Here is a 24,505-nt window from a genome sequence, read left to right as displayed (position 1 = left end):
TATTTGTCAATTTGGCCAATGTTTAATTTGTCATTTTAGAGGTATTAAAAAGTCCTTAAATTGTCACTTTAGAAATGTGCAGATACCCTCTATACACTTAAACTTTATGTTGGTTTGTTTACTGTTGAGGGAGAAAACAATGTTACACATTGAGTTAATCATCTGGGACCCCCCCCAAAATAATTTGGGGGGGTCCCGACCCACAGGTTGAGAACCACTTAGACACACACACACACACACACACACACACGCTGCGTTGGGCTCGACGTGACATGTGTGTGTGTACACACTCCAACAGTCAACAACAATCGGACGGACGCATAAGAAGTCAACGCCGTTGTTGCCCTCTCTCCCCCTGCTTGTTATCATTCCACGCGTTGCGTCGGGGGAGGGGGTGGAGGGGAGATGGGGGGAGTCGCTGGATGCTCGGCTCGTCTCCCGCCGCGTCCCGAGCGTTTAACAAATCACTGCTAGCCCAGAGCGAGAAGGAGCCGCGGGCATCGTCTCATGTGTCTCAGTGTCTCATGTGTCTCGGTGTCTGCGAGCAGCACCCATATCAGCGTTCTCCAACACGTATTGCTTTAAATTACATCAATCACTACCCCCCCTCACCCCAACACCCCCGCCCTCGCTCCCCCCCCTCCTCCCCCGGCTCATTTCTCTCTGTCCCTTTTTATTACTCTGCCTCTTCATCTCTCTCTCCTTTAACTTCTCTTCCCATTATTCCGGTTCTGGCTGCCTTTTCATCATGATCCCCCTCCCCGGTCGCCCGTCCCCCCACTTTCCTTTCTCGTCCTCCTCCTACTCCTCACAAACTCTACTCTTTTCCATGTCTTTCTACTTTTCTTTTTCTGAGATCTTTTTTTTTGTTTTTGGGGAGGGGCAATTTTTGCTTTATTACAGTGTATAGACCAGTGGTTCTCAAAGTGGATTCCGGGGACTCTGTGGATTCCTTAAGGGGGGGTCTAAATTGACCCATACAAGTCTGTAACTCTGACAGTGTACAAATGGAACCAAATGCATTTGGTTCCATTTGTACACTGTCAGAGTTAAGGGGAGACCTTGAAATGTGAACGTTTGAGAAACACTGCTATAGAGAGACAGGAAACCCAGGTAAGAGAGAAGGGAGACATAAGACATGACACGAGTCGGATTCAAACTTGGGTACTTGTGCACTAATGGACTGAGCAACCAGGCACCCTCCATTTCTACCTCTCCCTCTCTCTCTCTCTCTCTCTCTCTCTCTCTCTCTTCAGTCTTTCTCCTCATCCTTCTCTCCGTCCTTCTTCTTCCCCAGCCTCTCACTCTCCTCTTTCTCCAGGTCCTCCCTCTCGTCGCTGTCCTCCTCCCCGTTCTCCTGCTCCCCTTTCTCCCTCTCCTTCTCCTTGAAGAGCTGGGCCAGTTTCTGGAACTGGGGTCCCCACTCCTCCAGGCCCCCTCCCCACTCCCCTTCCTTCTCCCCCTCGCTCTCCAGGGAGCTCAGGGAGCCGGCGCGCGAGCCGGTGCCCTCCAGTCCGTACACCTGCACCGAGTCGTACGGCGGCTGGGAGGGGTCGAAGGTCACCTGGGCCAGGCGCAGCCGCAGGAACTCGCCAACCCGCAGCGCCAGGGAGGGACCCCCCCCGGGCCCCCCTGGGGGAGGGCCCCTCCCCTGCATCTCCATCCCCGGAACCCAGCCGGCCCCGAAGCCCATCACGCCCCCGTAGGCTCCCCTGGCCTGCCCTGGGAAGGGCAACAGTTGGGGGGTCATATCTCTCCTGCTCACGATGTACCCGCCCAAACCCATGCGCTCGCGCCAGTCACCCATGAACCCTGCCGCCCCCTCCGGGTAGATGGAAGGGGTCCCGGCCACGGACATCCCACCGCTGTCCGGCCTCGCCACCACAAAGTTGCTGCCCATCTCGAGGCCGCCCCTCCCCAGGCTGCCGGGGTAGTCCCTCGGCCCGGACGCCTCTCCTTTCAGCGCGCCCGCATAGAGGCGCCTGTTGGCAGGATGATGTTGGCCATCTGTGTTCCCGCTGCCTCCTCCGTTCCCGTTACAAACTCCACCTCCTCCTCCGGCGCTGGAGTCAGCCTCCGCCTGCCCCCCGGGCCCTCCTCCGGAGCGTTTGGGGGACATCAGGCCGGCGCGGGACGCCCGGCGGCCCGCCAGGGGGAGCGTGGCAGAGTCGCACGCCGCCGCCCAGCCCTGCACGGTGCCATGGTGGCCCTGGCCCACGGTGGAGCCGGAGCGGGTCAGGACCAGGGTGGGCTCCCGCGGGTGCTGCTGCAGCGTCTCCGACTGCACCTGCAGCGAACGGAGGGGAGTAGGAGGGGTTTCAGTCCGGGACGACGACGGGTGGGGGGGGCGGGGTTTGACGTACCACTGTTAAAAAGGGTTAGATTCCCGACCCACAGATGAGATGAGAGGCGGGGTGGAGGTGGAGGGGGGGCAACGTAACAAACGCAGGGAAGGTGCAGGTGGGAGGGAGGGAGAGGAGGTGAGTTGAGGATGGCGCCCCAAACGAACGAGAAAGCAGGCAATGAAGACGATATAGAGGGAAGACAGGAGTTGTTTCAATGAAGACCATATAGAGGGAAGACAGGAGTTGTTTCAATGAAGACCATATAGAGGGAAGACAGGAGTTGTTTCCGGAACAAAGCGACGAAGAAGAGTGACAGAGGCAGAGGGGAAGTACAGAGAGAGAGACAGTGTTGTAAAGAGTACTCACATTTTTATACTTAAGTAAAAGTATCAATACAGCAATTTAGAAATACTCCTTTACAAGTAAAAGTCCAGAATTCAAAATGTACTTGAGTAAAAGTATGAAAGTATTGGCATCAAAATGTACTCAAAGTACCAAAAGCGAAAGTACAAAATGTTTGTAAACAGCAGATATGCAAGCTCACAACGCGTCGCATCGCGACGCGTTGTGAACTTGTAGATCGTCTATTTTCAAATAGCCATGGCCCATGGGATACCCTAGCATGATAAGGCTAAAGTGGTTAATGTATGTTTATATATATATATATATATATATATATATATATATATATATATATATATATATATATATTATCATTTATATCTGCAAATAACGATTAACTAAAGTTTTCAAATAAATGTAGTGGAGTAAAAGTACAATATTTGGATCCAAGATGTAGCGGAGTAAAAGCAAAAGTATTGGAAATGGGAAATATTCAAGTAAGGTACAAATACTTCAAAAGTGTACTTAAGTAAATGTACTTAGTTACTTTACACCACTGGAGAGAGAGAGAGAGAGAGAGAGAGAGAGAGAGAGAGAGAGAGAGAGAGAGAGAGAGAGAGAGAGAGAGAGAGAGAGAGAGAGAGAGTAGGGAGGGTGAGAGAAGCAGTAGAGGTTAATTGAACCCTAGCATGAGCTAACACTGCACTGCAGGAGGTGTTGGGGGGGGGGGGGGGGGGGGTGTAGATAGGGAAAGCCGAGGATATAAGACGTTAGAAAACTAAACATAAGAGTGGAAAAAACCCCAATACCGGTACATATTGTCGTTGTCGGGTGGAAACCGTGTATGTCCAAAACCGTTTTGCATTTATCATTTTTAAAATGATTTAAACTAGTGAAAACAACGGATCTACAAGCACACAACGCCTCGTGGCACGAGGCGTTGTGTGCTTGTAGATCCGCTGTTTTCACTACTTTTGTGCGACGACGTCTTTTACGATGAAGCAGGGCTTTACTTTGCGAAAGAACGTACACATTTGAAACTTGGAGATATGAGGTTTCCGCCCGACAACGGCGATATATATTACATGAAAGTAAAACAAAAACAGAAGAAAGAAAACGACAACGGAAGCTGTTTCTAAAAACAGAAAATATAAAAAAATTATCCCGGGTGGCGTATGGAGATAAGAAAATATTATGATCCCAGGGCCTATAAATGCAGTATCCGTTCTCGAATATATATAAACACATACAGCGTTTTGGCATTCACTTTGAATAATATTATCCCGCATTTGTTCATTCATTCATTCATTCTATTATACTATGTGTACTTTTTCTGTTAAGAACTTGGGCTTCATTTCTGCTCTGTAAAGCACTTTGAGCTGCATTTCATGTCATGAAAGGTGCTACACAAATAAAGTTTATTAATGTTGTTGCCTGACAGGGCAACACATTATAGTTCTAGGGAAACTTTATAGACTTCTAGGATAACCTGTAACTGTTTATAGACTTCTTTTCCGCTGTCATTGGAAATATCAGGGTAACTCCTCAAAAATGACCTAACTTTCATCATCAATGATGTAACTTTGTTGATTACTAGGGTAACTTTTCCGCTGCCATTGGAAATTGATGGAATCAATGGGAATGGGAATCAATAGGGAATCAATGGGAGTGGGAATCAATAATCAATAGGGAATCAATTGGTCGAGCTTCATAAAACAGTTAGCTTACTGCATAATATAGTCACGTCAGCAACCACACTTGCAATTTCCAATTGCATCTTCTCTAGTTATTATTATTAATATTAATTCATTAATTCAATCTGTTACTCATGTTTGAATGTAAAGCAGCATTGTCTCTGTTCATTCAAACAGTTTCTTCACAATTTATTCTTCCATCCATCCATCCATCGACTGTAACACTCCGAGTGTCAGTTTAACTAGAGTGTACAAATTAAACAAAATGGAACTGTAACTCTGATTGTACACATTAAACCAAATGGGATTGTGGTACATTTGGTTTCATTTTTTGCACTCAAGAGTTCAGTAAAGGAATACTTCACGCCCCATATGACTTTCTTTCTATCGATCACTCACCCTGTGAATTCAGGGAGAATTTGTCCTTTTCTCGTGTTCCTTCATGATGAAGAATCAACAGACATAAACAAGACTTGATGATTCCCAAAAAACGGGCCAAAAATCTGCGTATGAACTCTCATTCCACCATACTCTTACAGTGTATTCCAAGTGTTCTGTATCCAGCCGTATCGTCAGTACTTCCAAAACACTGGTGTTTTAAATAAAGTTTGAGCAAAAATATTGTTTTATAAGTACAACTTTTATAAGTACAACTGGATATACTGGGCTTAAGGGCTTTGCACACAGACGCATTTTTTTCGCATGGAAAAAACGGACGATTTAATTATTTTAAAGAACACAATGATTCTCTATGACCTCATCGCACACCGGCTCCGAATTTCCCATGCGGCAGGTGGCTGCGGCAGTGCGTTGTTTTTCACGATCGAACCCAGTTCGATTCGTACGTCTTGTCGCATGCGATAAAAACTCATTGACGCCTTTTATGACTCCATTTCGGATCCGCAGTGTGGACCAGCCTTGCACACCAAATCCAATGCGTAAACGCAATGGTTGAAAATCGCACCTGTGTGCAAAGCCCTTTACACTATGAGAGCTGTATGAGAGCTTATTAACTGATTATTGCGACCGTTACTATGAAAACCTCCACCTGTCCGTCAGGCAGTCCCTCCATCTGTCACGTCACACTTTTGGCCCTACTCTTACCTCTGGCACCGTTGCCCCTATCCATGCCAAACTTTGCACACACACTCCTTGGCTGTCAAACCTCAAACTCCGCCCCTGATTTCTCACATGCCCCTCTTCTAGCGTCACCATGAGGTTGCTTTTTGCAGTGTGTGTATACATGCGATCTGATGGTCGCTTATGGGATGGGAGTCTTACTGGTTATATAGTTTAGCGGTTGTACATTTTGGACCCCTATTTTCGTCAATTCGTGAAGTATTTTTTTTTTCTTTTTTCTTTTTCTTTTTGAGTCTTTCATTGACCGTGAATGAATGCAACACAAACCAAAATGATCTATGAATCCGTAGCATTGATAGGCATAAAGAAGTATTCTATCATCAGTAACAGTACATTCCAGATTTTACAATGTTTTCATACATTTCATTAAACAGATGTGTTGTTTCTTACCCAGTCCATTTCCTGGCTGTGGTTGGACTTGTCCTCTCCGCTGGCCTCCGTGCCGCTGCTCGCGGCTCCTCCTCTCTCCTGGCTGTTGCTGGTCTGTGGCGTTCCTCCTCCGTCCGACGTGCTCACGCCACTCGGGGGCGCCGTGCCGTCGCGGCTGCCCGTCCGGCTGCTGAGCTCCGTGGGTCCCACGTACAACACGGCCCCGGGGTCCGGCTGCTGCCCCGCCGCCATGGCTGCCTGGTTCTGGATGACCAGGGAGTGGTCGGGATGGCCGCCGCCGGGGTAGCGGTAGCCCAGCTCCGTCATGCCAGGCTCAAACGGGGCCCCCGGGGCGCGCCGCAGGACGGGCAAGGTGTGGCTGCTGTAACACAGGCGACCGTAGAGGGGCCCTCCTGGCCCCGAGTAGCTGGGGTCCAGACCACCCGGGTTCTGAGCCCAGCTGTTGTACGCACGGGCCTTTTCCTGGTTCTGATGTTGGGCATAGCGTCTGAAAGACAACGCGGTGCGTTAACTCTTTAAACCTGTTTATTAGTTTTATACAAGGTTTTTTTACACACATAGCAACTTCAGAAAGTGTTTCTTAAAGAGGCGGTGCCGTAGTTTTGTACTTTTTCTGGTTTTCATGTGTCTAGGAGGTTGACAGTACTTCATTAGACCCCCTGGTGTGGTTGTTATGAGCAATGATGTATTCCCTTTGTATTTGGGGTTTCTTCCTGGAGGCTGACAACTTGTGTGCCGATCCAAAAACACAGATAAAATGACATCATATACCGTAATCATCCCCTCCCCTTTTACCATTCACCCAACACTATGGGTGTGGCTAACTTCAGCGGGGTCACCACCCACCTGACAACCAGACATACTTAATGAACTGGTGGGTGTGGCCACATAAAAAACAAATTTTTACTCTTTCTGTACACTTCTTTGGAGAAAATCTTCCTCCTAGTATAATCCTAATAGCTGATAATCATGTTTTAGGTGGGGAAAAATCATGGCACTGCATCTTTAATCTTTTTAACCCGCAATTTGATATGCGTCAAGCCATTTATTTATTTATTTTTATCCCTGCGACATTTTGTTGTTGATCTGGCATTTGGTCCAAAATTATTTTACTGTCTAAATGCTGTAGGCATAGATATAGTGTAACCCTGATCAAAACTAGACCAGGTCACCTGGTTGTGCCAGACCCGCAATGAAAACTAGTATGGCACTGAACTAACACATGAACACACAGGATTTTATAGTCTCAGCAACAAAGCGTAGTGAGCTTGTAGATCGTCTGTTTTCACTAGTATGGCACTGAACTAACACATGAACACACAGGATTTTATAGTCTCAGCAACAAAGCGTAGTGAGCTTGTAGATCGGCTGTTTTGACTAGTATGGCACTGAACTAACACATGAACACACAGGATTTTATAGGCTGAGCAGCTGGAAATGTTTGTGAGCTTGTAGATGGGCTGTTTTCACTAGTATGGCTGTGGGGCAAATGTTTTGCAGCACTGAACTAACACATGAACACACAGGAATTTATAGTCTCAGCAGCTCGTCAGCCAACTCAACTCAGCTGGTCCCGTACAGGTGACGGCACTCAAGGCAATCAGCCGAGCAAGGGAAGGGAGGGGCAGATGAGCAGTCAGAGGCAAACACAGGCACACTGAGGAAAAGAGGGACACTGAGGAAAAGAGGGACCGACCGACCGACCGACAGACCGACAGACCGACAGACCGACAAAGCCTTATGTAGGCCGACCCCCTGGGTCTGGCAATTATATGTTCTCTATAGTTGCTCAAAGCGCGGCACCGAGTGCCGCGCTGCAAGCTTGTAGATCTGCCATTTTTGAAAAATCCTGAAAATTTCAATTTTTACCCGATTCTATAAGTGTCTTTTGAATCCTTCTAAGATTTTTGGAAAAAACCTATGTTTCTATGTCAGCAATCTGGCCAGCCATCGTCAAAGAAAAGGTCCTTTTCACTTAACTGGAGCTCAGTTAGTCTGTTCTTGAGAGACTACTATGTCAGTTGTGCTCAAACCTTTTCATTTGAAGGACCCCCAAAATGATATTTATTTGGCCACGGACCCACATTTCAAAATATCTAGTTCCAGGGACCACCCAGAAGCAAAATTTGAGTTACAAATGTTCGCTTTGAAAATACATATATTCAAAGATTTGCACACATTTTCACGACTTTTTCAAAAATAGCAGATCTACAAGCTCGCAGCGCGGCACTCGGTGCCGCGCTGTGAGTTTGTATATCTGCTATTTTTCACTGGTTAAAGCGTTCAATATGTCTAGGCCTAAATGGGTAAATGACTCCAAAGGGAAACAGCAGTACACCCACACAGAGCCATGTGAGATCAAGTTCAATGTTAATCATGTGGTCGTGCGCTTTATGAATTACTTGTTTATATGGTCTCTCTCCATATGGCTTCCATGACTTTATCAGAGTTAATTATCAGCCCACATGTGAAAGCAATGTTTGAGAGCGACATCAAAGCGAGGGCGACGCTGTAGCAACTCATTGATGTAGACAAACAGAAATGCGCTTAAGCAAGCAAAAGCAGAGCAAAGTGGTCCACGAGGACTACAAAGCCTGGCGTGATAGCTCCTTCTGTCTGTGCATTTTGATCGGTGACTGATTCTGACCTGGGACTCGCGGCTCGATCAATTACTTAAGTGGATCAATTAAGTACCGGGGAGAGATGAATGTGCTCTGGCTAATGAGAGAGTTCACCCCCCCCCCCCCCCCCTTCACTGCTTTATGAAGGACCTGCCAATTATGTGCCATGGTGGTGCACCAACCAACTGACAAGCACTGCATGCAATATTCATGTTCAATTCACACACATGCACACACATCACTAAATCGAAGATGGCGCTGATATTCACGTGGATATGCACACGCACGCACGCACACACGCACGCAAGTGACTCAGGAGTAGGGATGCTAAACAAGCGTAGCTCGATAACCTGATAACAGATTCATTGAGTACCCGGTATCAATAAGCTTTGGGCTTATCAAGCTTGTTATCGAGCATAGCGGCCCATGATGTCATGTTTAAACAATCAAGACAAGAGGCAATCAAGGAATCATTACAGCAGACTACTATCCATACTATAAAGCCATTTGACACTAATGAATGATTGTTTTAATGATATTTGTTACTTTTGTCAATTGTCATCTTCATAGATGGTGGTCAGCCACAAACTCACAGTCGCAACAACTGGCCAATAAAAAAAGATACCAGTTATGTTCTGAATTTTGTCATCTCATATCTTTCCAAAAAATATTAGAAAACGCTCAATAGTGGGCTCGATAAAAGCCCGGCTCAATAAGCAGGATCGATAATGTGCTCATTATCAATAAAAATTAACTAGCTCCATCCCTACTCTGGAGGTAGAGCGGCCTTTCGAGGTTCGATCCAAGGCGTTTCCTGGCTACGTGCCGAAGTGTCCTTGAGCAAGAGACTGAACCCCCAACCGCTCCCGGTGAGCAGGTTGGTGCCTTGCGTGGCTTCCTCCGCTGTTGGCGTGTGAATGCGTGCGTGAATGGGTGAATGTGAACTACATTAATAAAAACGCTTTGGAGAAAAGCGCCTCTATTGACCAAAGTTTGACCAGAAGTACTAAAAAGGCCCTTAAATTGTCACTTTAGAAATCTGCAGATACCCTGCATACACTTAAACTGTATGTTGGTCCGTCTACTGTTGAGTGAGAAAACAATGTTAACATTTAGCTAAACATCTGGGCCTGAGGACCCCCCCCCCAAAATAATTTGGGGACCCCCCCAGTGACCTACAGTGCGGCCCACTCACATGTTCCTGCTGTCCAGCGTGCGGTAGCCGCGCGAGCGCGAGCTGTGGGGAGCGCTCTGCAGCGCCGCGATGTCGAAGGCCGCCGTGTCCGCCTCACCGCCGCCCTCGTCGTCGTACGTGATGATGTTCTCGCGCACGTCGTCCTCCTCCAGCGGGGACAGCGAGTCACGCTTCTGCCGGCGCAGGGACAGCGACAGCCCGCTGACCGCTGCTTGGATGGACGGAGAAGAGAGGAGGATGGAGAGAAACAGATGAACCAGGGGTTTTCAAACTGTTTCTTTGACTCAGGGCACCCCTGTAAACAGTGGCGTCAGTTCAGCAGAAGCTAATGTATGGCAACGTGACTGGTGTCTTGCTCGTGTGCCTTCGCGCGCCTGCAAGACACGTCATGTTGCCATACCTTAGCAACAGGCATGATGAATTTATTTCAAGAGGTATGTTTTGTTTTTTCCCCCCTGTAGCCAAGGTATGGAGCTTGTTAATTTTTATTGATAATGAGCACATTATCGATCCTGCTTATTGAGCCGGGCTTTTATCGAGCCCACTATTGAGTGTTTTCAAAAAAAAAATTTGGAAAGATATGAGATGACAAAATTCAGAACATAACTGGTATCTTTTTTTATTGGCCAGTTGTTGCGACTGTGAGTTTGTGGCTGACCACCATCTATGAAGATGACAGTTGACAAAAGTAACAAATATCATTAAAACAATCATTCATTAGTGTCAAATGGCTTTATATTATGGATAGTAGTCTGCTGTAATGATTCCTTGATTGCCTCTTGTCTTGATTGTTTAAACATGACATCATGGGCCGCTATGCTCGATAACAAGCTTGATAAGCCCAAAGCTTATTGATACCGCGGGTACTCAATGAATCTGTTATCGGGTTATCGAGCTACCCTTGTTTAGGGCTCCATCCCTAGCTGCCATACCTTGCCATACCCAATTGACGCCTCTGCCTGTAAATAACCTTTTCATCCACGGCACCCCTGAATTACACAGTTCATTTTTGGAGCGGTGGAACACAGCTCCCAACAATTCACTTTGTCTGTCCCTATCTATGTCTGTCCTCATTAGTATGAACTTTGCCCTAGTGGCGAAATACCGCTGAACCCCAGCATCCCTATCCTGGGGGGGAGGGTTCACCAAAAATGGCCGATCTGTATGCTCAAGTTGTGAGCTTGTAGCTCTGCTGTTTTTGGTGAAGAGAGCTTCTAGATAGATGGAAAAATAACTCACCAAGCACAGTGCAAATCATGTCTGTTTTACTATGCATGCATAGTGGGTCTAAGTGGTTAAACGGAAGTGATGTTGATGCATTCCAAATATTATCAAAGTATTCTGAGCAGGGGCGTCACACCAAATTCTGGGCCCTGGGTACAAGGATTCACTGCGGGCCCCCCATGAATGTTAACAATTGAAAAACAGCAGATATACAAGCTCACAGCGCGGCACCGAGTGCCGTGCTGCGAGCTTGTATATCTGCTATTTTTGAAAAATCGTGAAAATGTGTGCAAGCCAAGAAACCTATGTCAAGGACCCCCAAGATGATATGTATTTGGCCAAGGACCCCGATCTCAAAATATTTAGTTCCAGGGACCCCCCAGAAGCAAAATTTGAGTTAGAAATGTTCGCTTAAAAAATACATATATTCAAAGATTTTCACACATTTTCACAACTTTTCAAAAATAGCAGATCTACAAGCTCGCAGCGCAGCACTCGGTGCCGGGCTGTGAGCTTGTATATCTGCTATTTTTCAATAGATAAAGTTACTAGGGCCCCTCCACCTTGGGCCCTGGTAACTCAGTCCCACTTTCCTAGCCCTTGTGACGCCCCTGATTCTGAGGCACGTGTGGACTGGCATCACAGCACCCACTTTGGGAAACCCTTAAAGGAGTAGTTCACCCCCAAAATGACTTTTTTTCTATTGATTACACACGGCATGGAGACTTAAATGCATGGATATTTGTTTGCTTTTGTCACATTCCTGAGCCAATTATTTGATTATAATAAATGTACCCCCATTGTTTCCGGTAGGGGACCCAAAGTGTCTTTGGGTCCCCTACCGGAATCAACGGGTCTTTATTGGCTTAGGGTCATTATTGGTTTAGCAATGTGACAAAAACTAACAAATATCCATGAATTCATGTCTCCATGGGGTGAGTAATCAATAGGAAAAAAAAGTCATTTTGGGGGTGAACTACTCCTTTAAGGCCATATCATAGTACAGTCTGGGGTGATAAGCCATCACCACGGCGTAGTCTTTTAAAGTCAGAAAACTACAACATTACGTCATTCACCACGGTGAAGGGCTATCACCGCGAACCCCGACACCTCTCCTCTGTTTTTACCTTCAGACATCTCCCCATCACCTCGTTCACTGATTGGTCGATCTAGACCAATCAGTGTGCCCCCTGGTTTCAGAGGCACAGAGGCATCATTGTCACGGTGATAGGACTTCACCGTGACTATGATGGCCTCCACTTGTTATCTCATTTTTAGGTGATAGCTTTTCACCTAAAAGTTGAGGTGATCACCCTTCACCTCGGACTATGCTAAAGCCTTTAGATTGACGGAGGGGTGGATGGATGGAGGGTGGGGTGGATTGGTGGAGCATAGGGGGTGGTTGAATGGTTGTGGGGAAAGTAAGGAAGGAAAGAAAGGTATAGATCGCAAGAGGGGAATGGGAGGGGGGAGAAGTGGGAAAGAGAGAATAGAGGGGTGAAGAGAAAGAAGAATGGAAGGAGTGGACAAAGGGAAAGAAAGGAGGAGGTGGACGTGAGGAAATGGGCAACAGAACAAGAAAGTAGGTTAGAGGAAATACAGGGCGGAGGGAGGAAAAGTTTGAAAACATGGAGTTAAGAGATGCGAGGAAACATATAGTGAGCTGCATACAGCAAAGAAAGAAGGGTTCCGAAAAGTTTAGAGACACAGAAACAGGCGGTGGAGGCAGGGACGTGCTGGCCATTGGAAAAAGTGGGACAACTCCCGGTTCATTCCCTGCCGGTCCGGGCCGGCCATTAGGAAAAAATTCAAAATAAAATGTCGGCCTTTGTTCCATTTTGGGGGCTGGGCGGCCAACAAAGTAAATTGTCATTGTCGGGCAGAAACCTCGTATCTCCAAGTTTCAAATTTGGAAATTTTTTCGCAAAGCAAAGCCCTGCTTCATCATACAAGGCCGTCGCACAAAAGTAGTGAAAACAGCAGATCTACAAGCAGTGCGGTGCGAGGCGTTGTGTGCTTGTAGATCGGCTGTTTTCAGTAGTTTAAATCATTTTTAAAATGATAAATACAAAACAAACGGTTTTGGACATACAAGGTTTCCACTCGACAACGACGAAATATAACTCATGTACAGTAATTGGCCCACTGGCTTGTCACTTGTCATGAGTGCTATAGAGAGAGATCTCTCTCTATAGCGCGGAATGAGGGCCTCTCCAACTCTTTTTCCCGGGCTGAATCAGGGACCCAGCACGTCCCTGGGTGGAGGGGAAGAGGGATACAAACAGAGAGATGAGACGGGCAGGGAGGAAAATGAACACAGAAGAGGCCTAGGATTAAAGTGCTGGTATATCATATCTGCGGGCTGCACGCTTCCAGTCTGTAAGCGACTTTGAGGCGAGGCCAGGCACATGGACGTGTTGTTCTCCCGTGGCTCTCTCTCTCTCTCTCTCTCTCTCTCTCTCTCTCTCTCTCTCTCTCTCTCTCTCTCTCTCTCATGCTCCCCAATCATTTGACCCAGTGCTCTGGGCGCTCCACCAAACTAGCTATCCAACAGCCTTCAAACAAGTCTACACAGACTCCAAACTTCAGACATGCACAGCTTTTGATTTTCGATATTCTCCCAACTGGGCCCGAGTTAGAGATTTTTTTTTTTTTTTGTTCTTTGCAAGAAATTTGTTTTTGCATTTTTATTGGGCCAATGTCCAGCATTCCTCATATACAGTGTAAACAGTAAAAACACACACACGCACGTACGCAGCACACGCACCCACATGCCCCCACGCGCACAGAACCAGTACCACACAAGCAGTATTTCACACATACTGTAAATTACTAAAGCTACCTACAGTACAATGGACTTCCATGACTTCCACTTCATAATAGCACAACACCAATCATCAGGCCAACGGGAGAGTAGGGAATCAATTCAACTAAATACCCGAAAACTGAAACGGAAATGCAAATGAACCAAACCTGATTTCTGTTTTGTCAGCGAGGAATAATGAGAGCAGCGCTTGCAAAAAAAAAGAAAAAAAAGAAATAAGAAATCTCATAAAACTGGGCCGTTGTCAGTGCAACCCACATTTATAGCCGAAGTTAACCGCTTTATCACAACGGAATAGACATCCAATTAATTACAAAGAACCAAGACGACACCGCTTGTCAAGTCACAGAGGCTAAAAACAACACGTTGGTTTAAAGTAACGAGTGACAACATAGAAACTAATGTTATGGCATCCAAAAATGTACAGAACAATTGGATAACGCGCAAATCGACGTTATTTAAGTGAGTTTTCGTTTTCAGTTTTTCTCCAAATATACTATACTGCATGCTGGGACAGGAAGATAAATCGCTAAACGAAAAAAGACCACAAATTAGAAAAGACGATTATATTGTATTGCAAGTTCAAGTTCTGGTGGGTCATTGACCACCATGTATGGAATCGATTGATACAGTATTGTATGCAGGCGTTTTACTGTTTGAGTAGCTTTGGAGACCAAGTAACTGTAAACCTTGTCTCTGACACCTTCATTTTCTTAGCGTCGACATCACCTCTTCGGCGATAATGACATCATTGACATGCCCAAAATAGGAACGTCGTCACCGATTTGCGTCGTTCCCTACCAGGTTCCTATACTGTAATAGTAGTTTCAATTAAATTACAGTGTCTGGGTAATTGTATTCACTTTTCTTATGTTGATTTTACAAACACTGCTCAACACATTATGTATCTGCTCCACACCCTCACGTCACATCAGTGCAGGGAAACTGTGGATAGAAGGTGCTATCGCACCCCTACTTCCAATGTCTACGCCTTGTTTTCAGCCTTCAGACAACAATGTATTTGACTTATTTCTTGAATCAAATAGAACATTTTCTTGAAAAGAGTGGAGTGAGCTGCCTCTTTCATTTAGCTTCATACTGTCGAATTGTGCCAAATTGTCAACTGAGACAACATTCTTTGGCCCAAGTTAAACTTTATTAGAAACGAGTAAGTGTTCCCACTTAACCGGTGGAGTTTACCTTCAGTTCAGGGGGAAATAAGATTTCTTAGCATTGCGGCTGCTCTGCCTACCACACTAGCAGAACCGTTTTACCAACTGCCCTCCGGCACTGTACAAGGAATACCTGCCAAGTACTTCATTACTTCTAGGAAATAGAAGTGTCCCTGGGCAAGATGACAATGGAGGCTGGCAACACTGGCAACTCAGGGAAGAAAAAAACAAGATGCTTCCCAGATCATTTTCACCAGAACCACACTCCCAGAGTTATGATTTCACATACAGAGATATGTACCTATATTTACCCACTGCAGTCCACTGGATCAACCATGTCAATTGTATACATAAACAGTGCATCATGGTGACAGCAGGGCTGGGCGCGTTTGTCGACCATCCCCATCGCCTGCTGTCTCTTTCCATTCTATTCACAATCAAATGGCATGGTTGCTGTCCTGTTTTAATTCACCAGCCCATCTTTTGTTTTGCTCAATGAATTAAAGATATCTGTTGCTGAGAGACTGAACGTCTGGGTCAGTTAATTGCAGTGTGTGTCAACACTCCTCTTGACCTCTTTAAAATGCATGAACATAATGTGCTGCTGCTGTGCAGGGGCAGGGTTGTTTGTAAAAATCAATGTGAGAAAAGTGAATAACATTACCCCAGACACTGGGTAGGATTAATTGAAACTAGTAGGAACCTGGTAGGAAATTACACAAGTCAGTAGCGAATCAAGTTGGGATTTTTCTTTTTTCTTCTTTCTTTGGTTACTGAATGTACATCACATGCTCCATATTAGAGATGGGACGTTCGCGAACGAATCGAGTCTTTTGAACGGCTCTTTGAAATGAACGATGGGATCCGGTTCGCAGTAGGGAGCCGTTCCTTTCTAAATGAACAGTTGTGGAAAAAGTACTAACATTCTTTACTTATGTAAAAGTATCAATACTGCAATGTAGATGTACTCTGCCACAAGTAGAAGTTTGGAATTAAAATGTACTTGAGTAAAATTATGCAGAATGTCCCATTTTACAAGTTTTCCAATGAATAAAATCATTAGAAAATAGCAAGCTCACACGATGCATTGCAACGCGACGCATTGTGAGCTTGTAGATTGGCTATTTTCTAATGGCAGAAATGTATTTATGGCCGAAATGTGAATAGAGTCGAAGTGATTTGTAATTATAATCAAAATCTCTTTTGATTATAATTCTTTTGAACGGCTCTTTGAAAGGAACGGATCCCAGAGATCCGACTCACTTCATAGAGCCATAAATCCCATCTCTACTCCATATATAAAGTGGATTGTTGATGACATGACTCTAATAGACCCCCAGGTGTGGTTCTCTTTTGTGTTCGAGACTGACTCTCCACTACATATTTTCATATGTATGGGACTGACCCCACGGGGCCCAAAATCAAAATATAATCATAATACATGACTATTATGTTGTAGGGGGTAAAGAATCACGGCACAATGTCTTTAAGCATGCTAGGCTCTTCTGTTCCAGGCTAACAATTTCCACAATCCAAGATAATACTTGTCAAACTGCATATTTTATGTGGAATGGATGACCCCAACACACACACGCACGCACACACGCACGCACACACGCGCACACGCACACACACACACACACACACACACACACACACACACACACACACACACACACACACACACCAAATTGTAACTAGATATACTGTATGTGGCTGGTATGAATAAATAAAATCAGAATATCTTCCCAATCTATGTTTTTTTAAACAGTGTGAATGCAGTCCCCCAGACTATCACTCTGTTTCCTTCACTATTAGCACAATTATCTCAAATGAAGATGTTTCATTATTATTCAAAATGTACTGTACAGTAGGTTTCTGCTGTTCTATAAGGCCAACCAGTTGTAGAAACGGTGGCTTGAGGCCCTAATTTATGAATAAGACAGGGCCATTAGAGTTTTGTGGAAGATGAACTGAACATGCATTCTATTGCTAGCTTCACCGACTCAAATACTCTTTAATATTAAAGTAAAAGAGAATCTAGAATTACTGTAGGGCTTGACTTACCAGCCACATGGGGCACAGCAGCAGGGTTAAGAGGGTGATAAGCAGTATATGCAGTACTGTAGCTTTCAGAGGAATCGTTGCAAGTGAGAACAGATAACTTTTAACAAGAGAGCTAGTTTGTTTTTTTGAGTCAGAGAATTGACAGCTAAAACATAGTACCCTTTCGTATAGAAATACTAGTTCCCTCATGACCGTACAGTACCGGTACATTTGACAGATAATCTTGAAATCACATTCTTGTCCTCGGCAACACTCAACCAAGAGGTTGAACTATAGTAAATGCATGTTCATACCTTATGCACTTCACGACTGCACACACACGATCGTCATAAATGCACTTGCTGCTTGCTTACACATAGGGCTGTCACAATTATGACATTTTACACCAGTAAGACTCCCTAATCGGGAGATAAGCGACCGTAGGTCACTTATCTCCACAAATAGAGCAAAAATGTGTTTTTCCAAAATCTTCCTGATCCATGTTGATGACATGAGTGTAGACATACTGTGTAGTGATTTTCGTGATTTTAGGGCAAAATCTGAATCGGCCTCATGGTGGCGCTAGAGGGCCATGTGAGAAATGAGGGGTGGGGTCTCCGCGCCGCCAAGGCGGACGAATAGGTACCGGCCCCGGCTCTCCCGGTCGCTCCTAGCCCGAGTTACGGCATTTTATGTGAGCTGCAGTGGCAGGGGGTCCTCCACTGGGGGCGCCACCACTTTTGCATCCGTTCTGGAGCACCAGGAGTGGGTGGTCCCCGGGAATGCCCCGTGAGCAGCCCCGTTGGGGTACTCATTTGGTAATTTTTGCACATGTGCTCATTTTTTACACTTGGGGGTCCCCGAGGGAGCTGGGGGTCCCTGGAGCTCCGGGGGTCGTAGTAGGTTGTAGTTTGGCAGGTAAGGAGTGTGTGTGCAAAATCTGGCATGGATCGGGGCAACGGTTGCGGAGATATGAGCAGGGCAAAAGTGTGACGTGTGACGTGTGTGACGGACGGACGGACGGACGGACGGACGGACACCTCGAGCAGCTTTCTGTAGTAAGTGCGACCTACGGTCGCAATTACGATTAATTGTCACTCAAATAATTGCGATTAACGATTTAATTGTGTTTTTGTCGTTGACAATTACATTTCTGTTTGGCTTTTAGGCTTTGAAGTTGCACATGGTAGATATGACACATAACCTAAATATACAAAGAAATTACTGACATATTTGACAACTTGATACTTAAAAAAGAACATTGATAGTGGAAATAGCCGATCTACAAGCTCACAATGCATCGCTATAGATCTGCTATTTCCACTATTTTTTACATGGAAACGATTATGACGATTGTGAAAAATAATCACGATTATGTCAAATAATCACGATTAGACGATTATGTAATAATTGTGACAGCCCTACTTACACACCATTAACTTGACCTGCCACTTTCACCTTTTTTTCTTCAACAAACCACATGGTCAGAGTGGTAAGGGCACGTACCTGTACAACATAGGCTCAAATGCCTGAAAATGAGTCCCTGGTTCGATTCCCGTCTGGACAGACCATTCGATGTGTGTCATTCCCTTGCACTCTCTCTCTCTCTCTCTCTCTGTGTGTTTCCTCTCTCTCGATCTAACCGTCATGACGTATGCACCAGCGTCTTTCACAAGCACCCGCAGCAAGTGTCTGTTTACCTGGTTACCATGGCAACGCTAACGGGCGCGGCGACCGCGTATTTCCCGGTGAACCTGTGCGAAAAGGTGGGGGCGCGGGAGTGTGGGGACCAAGGAGGGCACGCCTCTTCCGGTTTGCGCTTCTGGGTAGTTTTTTTTGGATTATCACTTGACTGCAACGATTACGTCATCTAGTCACATGACAGTGTGGGTCCAGAAGAGAACCATGGCTGCGCCCAGCCGAGTGTATTGTGTACAGTATGCAGACCACCCTTTGTATCAAAATGTCTCTTTTTGAGTAAATGAAGTCTCTTTATGGGCCTCTCAATGGATTTACTATGGAGGACGTTCACTTCGCGTGCACGCCCGACGTGCGCTGTAAACAAATCGCGGACATTACCGATGCGGGCGGGACCGGAGCGACATACTGTAAGTAATTATACCTTTACTGTAAATACAGTAAGATTGACAGTCCTCACCGTCAACGGCACCATGATTTTAACCCTTTCAATGACGGTGAGGATTGTCAATGGCAGCAGAACTGTTAAAATGATGATACAGTAGGTGTACACTGATCTCATACTGTATATGGTTCGTATAGAATCCAAATGATGGAAATCCGCAGCAGAGAACTTTAATCCATGAGCACATGTTATGATATTGATTAAAACATTATGACTGTGTAAAAGCTACAAATGGATGGAGATGTTCTCTTTGATGTACTGGACAAACTTCAATACCCGCAGAGGTGGAAAGTAACTAAATACATTTACTTAATATACTGTACTTAAGTACAATGTTGTGGTATTTGTACTTTACTTGAGTATTTCCAATTTCCAATACTTTTACTTCTACTCCACTACATCTCAGATCCAAATATTGTACTTTTAATCCACTAGATTTGTTTGAAAACTTTAGTTACTAGTTATTTTGCAGGTATAAATTATAATATTACAAAACATACATTAACCCACTTTAGCCCTATTTATACCTAGCATATTTGAAAATTTGATCTACAAGCTCTGTAGCTTGTACTTTTACTTTTGGTACTTTAAGTACTTTTTGATGCCAATATTTTCATACTTTTATTCAAGTACATTTTGAATTCTGGACTTTTACTTTTAACAGAGTAGTTGCAGTATTGATACTTTTACCCAAGTAAAGAATGTGAGTACTTTTTCCACCACTGAATACCCGTCTTTTGTGGTGTTCATGTTGATGTGCCACTGAATATTTTAGCGATTATCAAGCTACCCAGGCCGGCTACATGAACACAAGCTTAATCATTTCAAAAACGTCATCATCCTGAAAGTAGTGAAGCTATACCGACAAGCTGCTGGGAAATGTAGTTAAGCTTGTAGCTTACGGCGACTTATATCAGATTCCTTACAATCCGCGGGATCACCTTCATACCTTCATGCTACGATGTCTTCCTTCCCGGATGGTGGTAATGTCTTCCAGGATGATAATGCCCCAATCTACAAGGCATGAGCGGTCAAACCAATGGTTTGAAGAGTGTGACAACGAGGTTCACCATATGCCAGGGCCTTTCTATTAACCCTATCAGTGCCAGCTTTCACCACTAGAGGGCGCCCAGTGGCCAAAGAATTCATCATAAAGATACACTGTTACATGCACAAGCCCTGCGCAGCCATGATGCACCAAAACACTTTCCTCTGTTCATTTACAGGAACAGGATGAAGTTAGCTTGAAGTTAGCTATTGGCTACCAAGCATTTTAGAAGACCTATTTTCGGCGATTTAGCCATGATTAAACCTTGCACACCTCATGGATATGCTTGGAACAGAGAAAATGAGCTCTAAAGATCCTGGATTGCATTGGAGTGGATGGTAAATATCGGCGGCGTGGCGCTCTCGCGGGCCGTCTAAACAGAATATAGTGGGGTTAAAAAAAAAGTAACTTCAAAATTCTTTTTTTTTTTTTTTTTTTTTTTACAAAAAAAAAAAAAAAATTGATATCCCAAACTAGTTCGGGATAGGCACTCAGGACGTTAATACGGCCCAAATTATCCCGAACTAGTTCGGGATAGGCACTGTATGAGTTAAGCAGACATAAGACATTGAGCAATTATACAGAAGGCTCTGAACCACAATGTCTTGTGGTATTATCCAGGATCATTGGGTTAGTGTCGATTGTGTTAACCATTGATCCCAGAAGGAATAAAGACACCATCAATTAGGCTGTTCTGTACATTTGCTGCGTGATATCCCTTCTACAACATTATGCCCATTCAAGTCAACCCCCCCCCCCCCCCTCAACAAACCCTTTCCACCCCCTACAGTTTAGCGATCGCCTTTACACTGCATTTACCAGTGCTTCTTTCCCGATCAGAGGGGTGCCGTATAATAATAATAGCATGTCTACAAGCATGTCTACAACTTCTACAAGCTCACAGCGCGGCACCGAGTGATGTAGATCTGCTAATTTTGAAAAGTCATGAAAATGTGTGCAAATCTTCTTGGGGGTCCCTGGAACTAAATATTTTGAGATGGGGGTCCTTGGCCAAATACATATCATTTTGGGGGTCCTTGACATGAAAAGGTTTGAGCACCACTGACATAGATTTTCAAGATTTTTCAAAAATAGCAGATCTACAAGCTCGCAGCGCGGCACCGAGTGCCGCGCTGTGAGCTTGTATATCTGCTATTTTTCAATAGTTAAAGCACAAACTAATGCGTAATAATGCGTTCCCAGTCTAAATGGGTCAAACCTCCTCCCACTATGAAGAACATTCATGGGGGGCCCGCAAGTGAGTCCTTGTTCCCAGGGCCCAGGATTTGGCGCGACACCCCTGTTGCCGTCCACGCCAAGGTGATAAAACCCATATCAGCAAAGCATGAACAGATTGAAGAGAACATTGACGATGCCAATGGCAATGATGTGCACACACCAAAGCCTTCCTCGGTAACTAGTGTGACACCACGACGTTTCTAGAAGAGCGTCACACCGCTCTCACAGTGACAGAGAGCTCAGTTAATCACTTCTAATGCAATGCATGGAATGCACTCCACTAGTGATTAGCGTCGCCCTTGCCAGAGAAGATAACAGGTCTCAAAACTGTGACAGAATGGCACCTGCATGCTGCTAAGACTCTATGAGCGAGATGAAACCTTTCTGGTGCCGTTTCGAATATTTTGTCGATTTTTTTTCTTCTTCTTTTTTTTTGGTGGGGGGGGGGGGGGGGGGGGGGCTTTTATGCCTTTATTGCAGGGATCTTCAACAGGGGGTCCGGGACCCCGAGGGCGTCCTCAGAGTTACTACAGGGGGTCCTCTGTGATAACTTTTTTCTCCTTTTTTATAATAACCACTTGAACCCTAACGTCCATATTCTGAGAATTTTAGCCAAAAATAGCAGATCTACAAGCTCACAACACCTCGCAGAGAAAAGTCTTTTTTTTGTTAGTATTGACGGTTCAAGTGGTTAAATATCTGAAAACACAAGTTGACATGATTCTAAAATACACTGATGATTGTGCTGTCAAAAGATGAAACTAAACTATATGGAAACAGGTTGTGGTGGGTCCCTGCTTCATCTCTCTCTAAACTAAGGGGTCCTTGGCCTGAAAACGTTGAAGACCCCTGCTTTATTGGATAGGACAGTAGACTGACAGAAAATGGGGGGAGAGACGGGGAGTGACATGCGTCAAAGGTCGTCCAGATCGGGAATCGAACCGGCGACACCGTCAGGCAACAATGCCTGTATGTGGCAATGCCCATGTGGTATGCGCCTGGACCAGTAGGCCATCAGCGGGCGCCCCGACAGTGAGGTTTTAATGATATAATATGACATATCCCCCAGTGATGATCATAGTGTTGATATTTTTATAACATTTGGAATGACTACGTTGTCTAAGAGCTCAAGATAGCCAGCTGTAACCTTAGTTATTTTCAGAGAATGTGGTGCTCATAATAGACATGGTGCAACATGGTGCAACATAAAACTGAATTGATCTTTTTACTGCCTGTTCCTTTTGCACTGTACTGTTGGGAGCGTACAAGTTCACTTCTGGTTCTACCTGCACTTTTGCAGACAAAAAGCAATAAAGCTTAACTGATTTCAATCGAATTAAAACAGCATTTTATCACAAAGAGCATTTGTTTCAAAATGACATACATCTCCATTTTCCGGAGCAAATAATGCATAGAGAATAATAGAATTCTCTACAATCTAGAGAACTGTTTCCCAAACAGTGGGTCGGGACCCATTTGCGGGTCATGGACCAATTCTTATGGTCCGAAACTCGAGTGTAAATCCCATTCTTTAAAAATAAGATATCGCCACAAATTTCCAACGTCCCAACGTGCATTGCGCAGAAGCTGGGCGGCAGTTCCGGCGTCACAGCCGAACCGAGTGTGATCTACTGTACAAGCTCACAAACGGTTGCATCTGCGACGTGAGCTTGTATGTCATTGTCAGGTGTATCTCCGGATGTGTCCCACACATAATTATACAGTAAATTCCCGCGGAATCAGGAGGATATATTTAAATATATATATATTATATATATATTATATATATATAAAATATATATATATATATTTTTTTTCAATAATGTTATACTTTTTAAAATAAACAAACAAACTAAATCTGTAAGTAAAAAATAATAAAAATTAAGAAGTAGTAAAAATAGCAGATCTACAAGTGCACAACGCGTCGCTTTGCGCCACGTTGCGAGCTTGTATATCTGCTATTTTCACTGTAGTTTGGATCCAGGGCAAATGTCTAATCTCTCTTTCAGGGCCTCGACCTGAAAAGTTTGGGGAACCACTGATCTAGAACAGTGGTTCCCAAACTTTTTTGGCTCAGGGCACCCCTATAAATATCTTTTTCATCCGAGACACCCCTTCATTATATTCCAAAATTTTCACTACCAGCACCTTATGTTTATGTCATATCTTAGCGATTATGTTGCGAGGAAGACGTTGAGATAATAGCCATTTTGGTTAGAACTGACTGAAAATAACTTTGTACTTTAAAATTATATTTCCTTAAATGTCCTAAATAAATTCCAAATATTATCAAATTATCTCGCAGGACCCCTGGACTGTCATCACGGCACCCCAGGGTGCCCCGCGGCCGGCACCCACTTTGAAAACCCACTGATATGGAGAGTCCTTACCCAGGAGAGTGGCCACGCAGGCCAGGATGGCCAGCAGGGCGGCGGTGCTGAGCCCGGGGGACGGCAGCGAGGACTGCTGGGGCAGACACACCGCCTCCCTCTCCCAGTCCCAGTTCTCTCCTCCTCCTCCTCCTCCTCCTCCTTCGCCTTCCGCCTGGTCGCCGCCGCCGTTACCGTCGTCCTTCTGGCGCTCCCCGGCGCGCGCCCCTCCTCTCAGGCAGGGGCACACGGACACCGTGACCGTCCCGGTGCTGGTGAGGCCCGACGTGCCGTCCCGCAGGACCAGGGGCACGTGCAGGGTCAGGCTGGAGGACGCCGAGCGGGACAGCGGCTGCAGCTGAGACAGCAGAACCAGGCTGCTGTGGGGCCTGGGGGGGAGAGAGGAAGTATAAGTGAGTCAACTTTATTCATCCCATTTAGGCCTCATGAGGCTGATTCTAAAAAACTTTTCCTGAATATTTAACCCAATTTCCAGGACTATATAACATTAATTCAGCTCAATAACGAGTCACTTACTCCTATGCGCAGTGCCCAAAGACAGGTAGTGTATGCCAGTGGTTCTCAACCTTTTCAGGCTGTGACCCCCGAAATCATATTTGAACTGGGGACCATGCCACCCTGACGAGCACTAAGAGTTTTATTGTGAAAATAGCAGATCTACATGCAGATCTACATGCAGATCTACATGCCCA

At 45.2% G+C, this 24,505-nt stretch overlaps 1 protein-coding gene across 1 annotated transcript in view; it reads right to left on the bottom strand.

Moving 5' to 3' along the window:
- Positions 1-1,252: 1,252 nt before the first annotated feature.
- Positions 1,253-24,505, bottom strand: part of cdh24b (cadherin 24, type 2b) — a gene marked incomplete at both ends in the record, with an annotated part of 166,442 nt that continues 143,189 nt past the window's right edge. The window contains 4 exon segments of the mRNA XM_080725629.1: positions 1,253-2,365; positions 5,912-6,398; positions 9,728-9,935; positions 23,814-24,172. Of these exon segments, the coding sequence (XP_080581755.1) occupies positions 1,253-2,365; positions 5,912-6,398; positions 9,728-9,935; positions 23,814-24,172 (2,167 nt within the window).

Source organism: Nannobrachium achirus (assembly GCF_963921795.1).
Source record: "Nannobrachium achirus genome assembly, chromosome: 5".
Classification (NCBI taxonomy): Eukaryota; Metazoa; Chordata; class Actinopteri; order Myctophiformes; family Myctophidae; genus Nannobrachium; species Nannobrachium achirus.
Note: the sequence above shows the minus strand (reverse complement) of the source record. Positions and strands in the feature narration are given on the sequence as shown.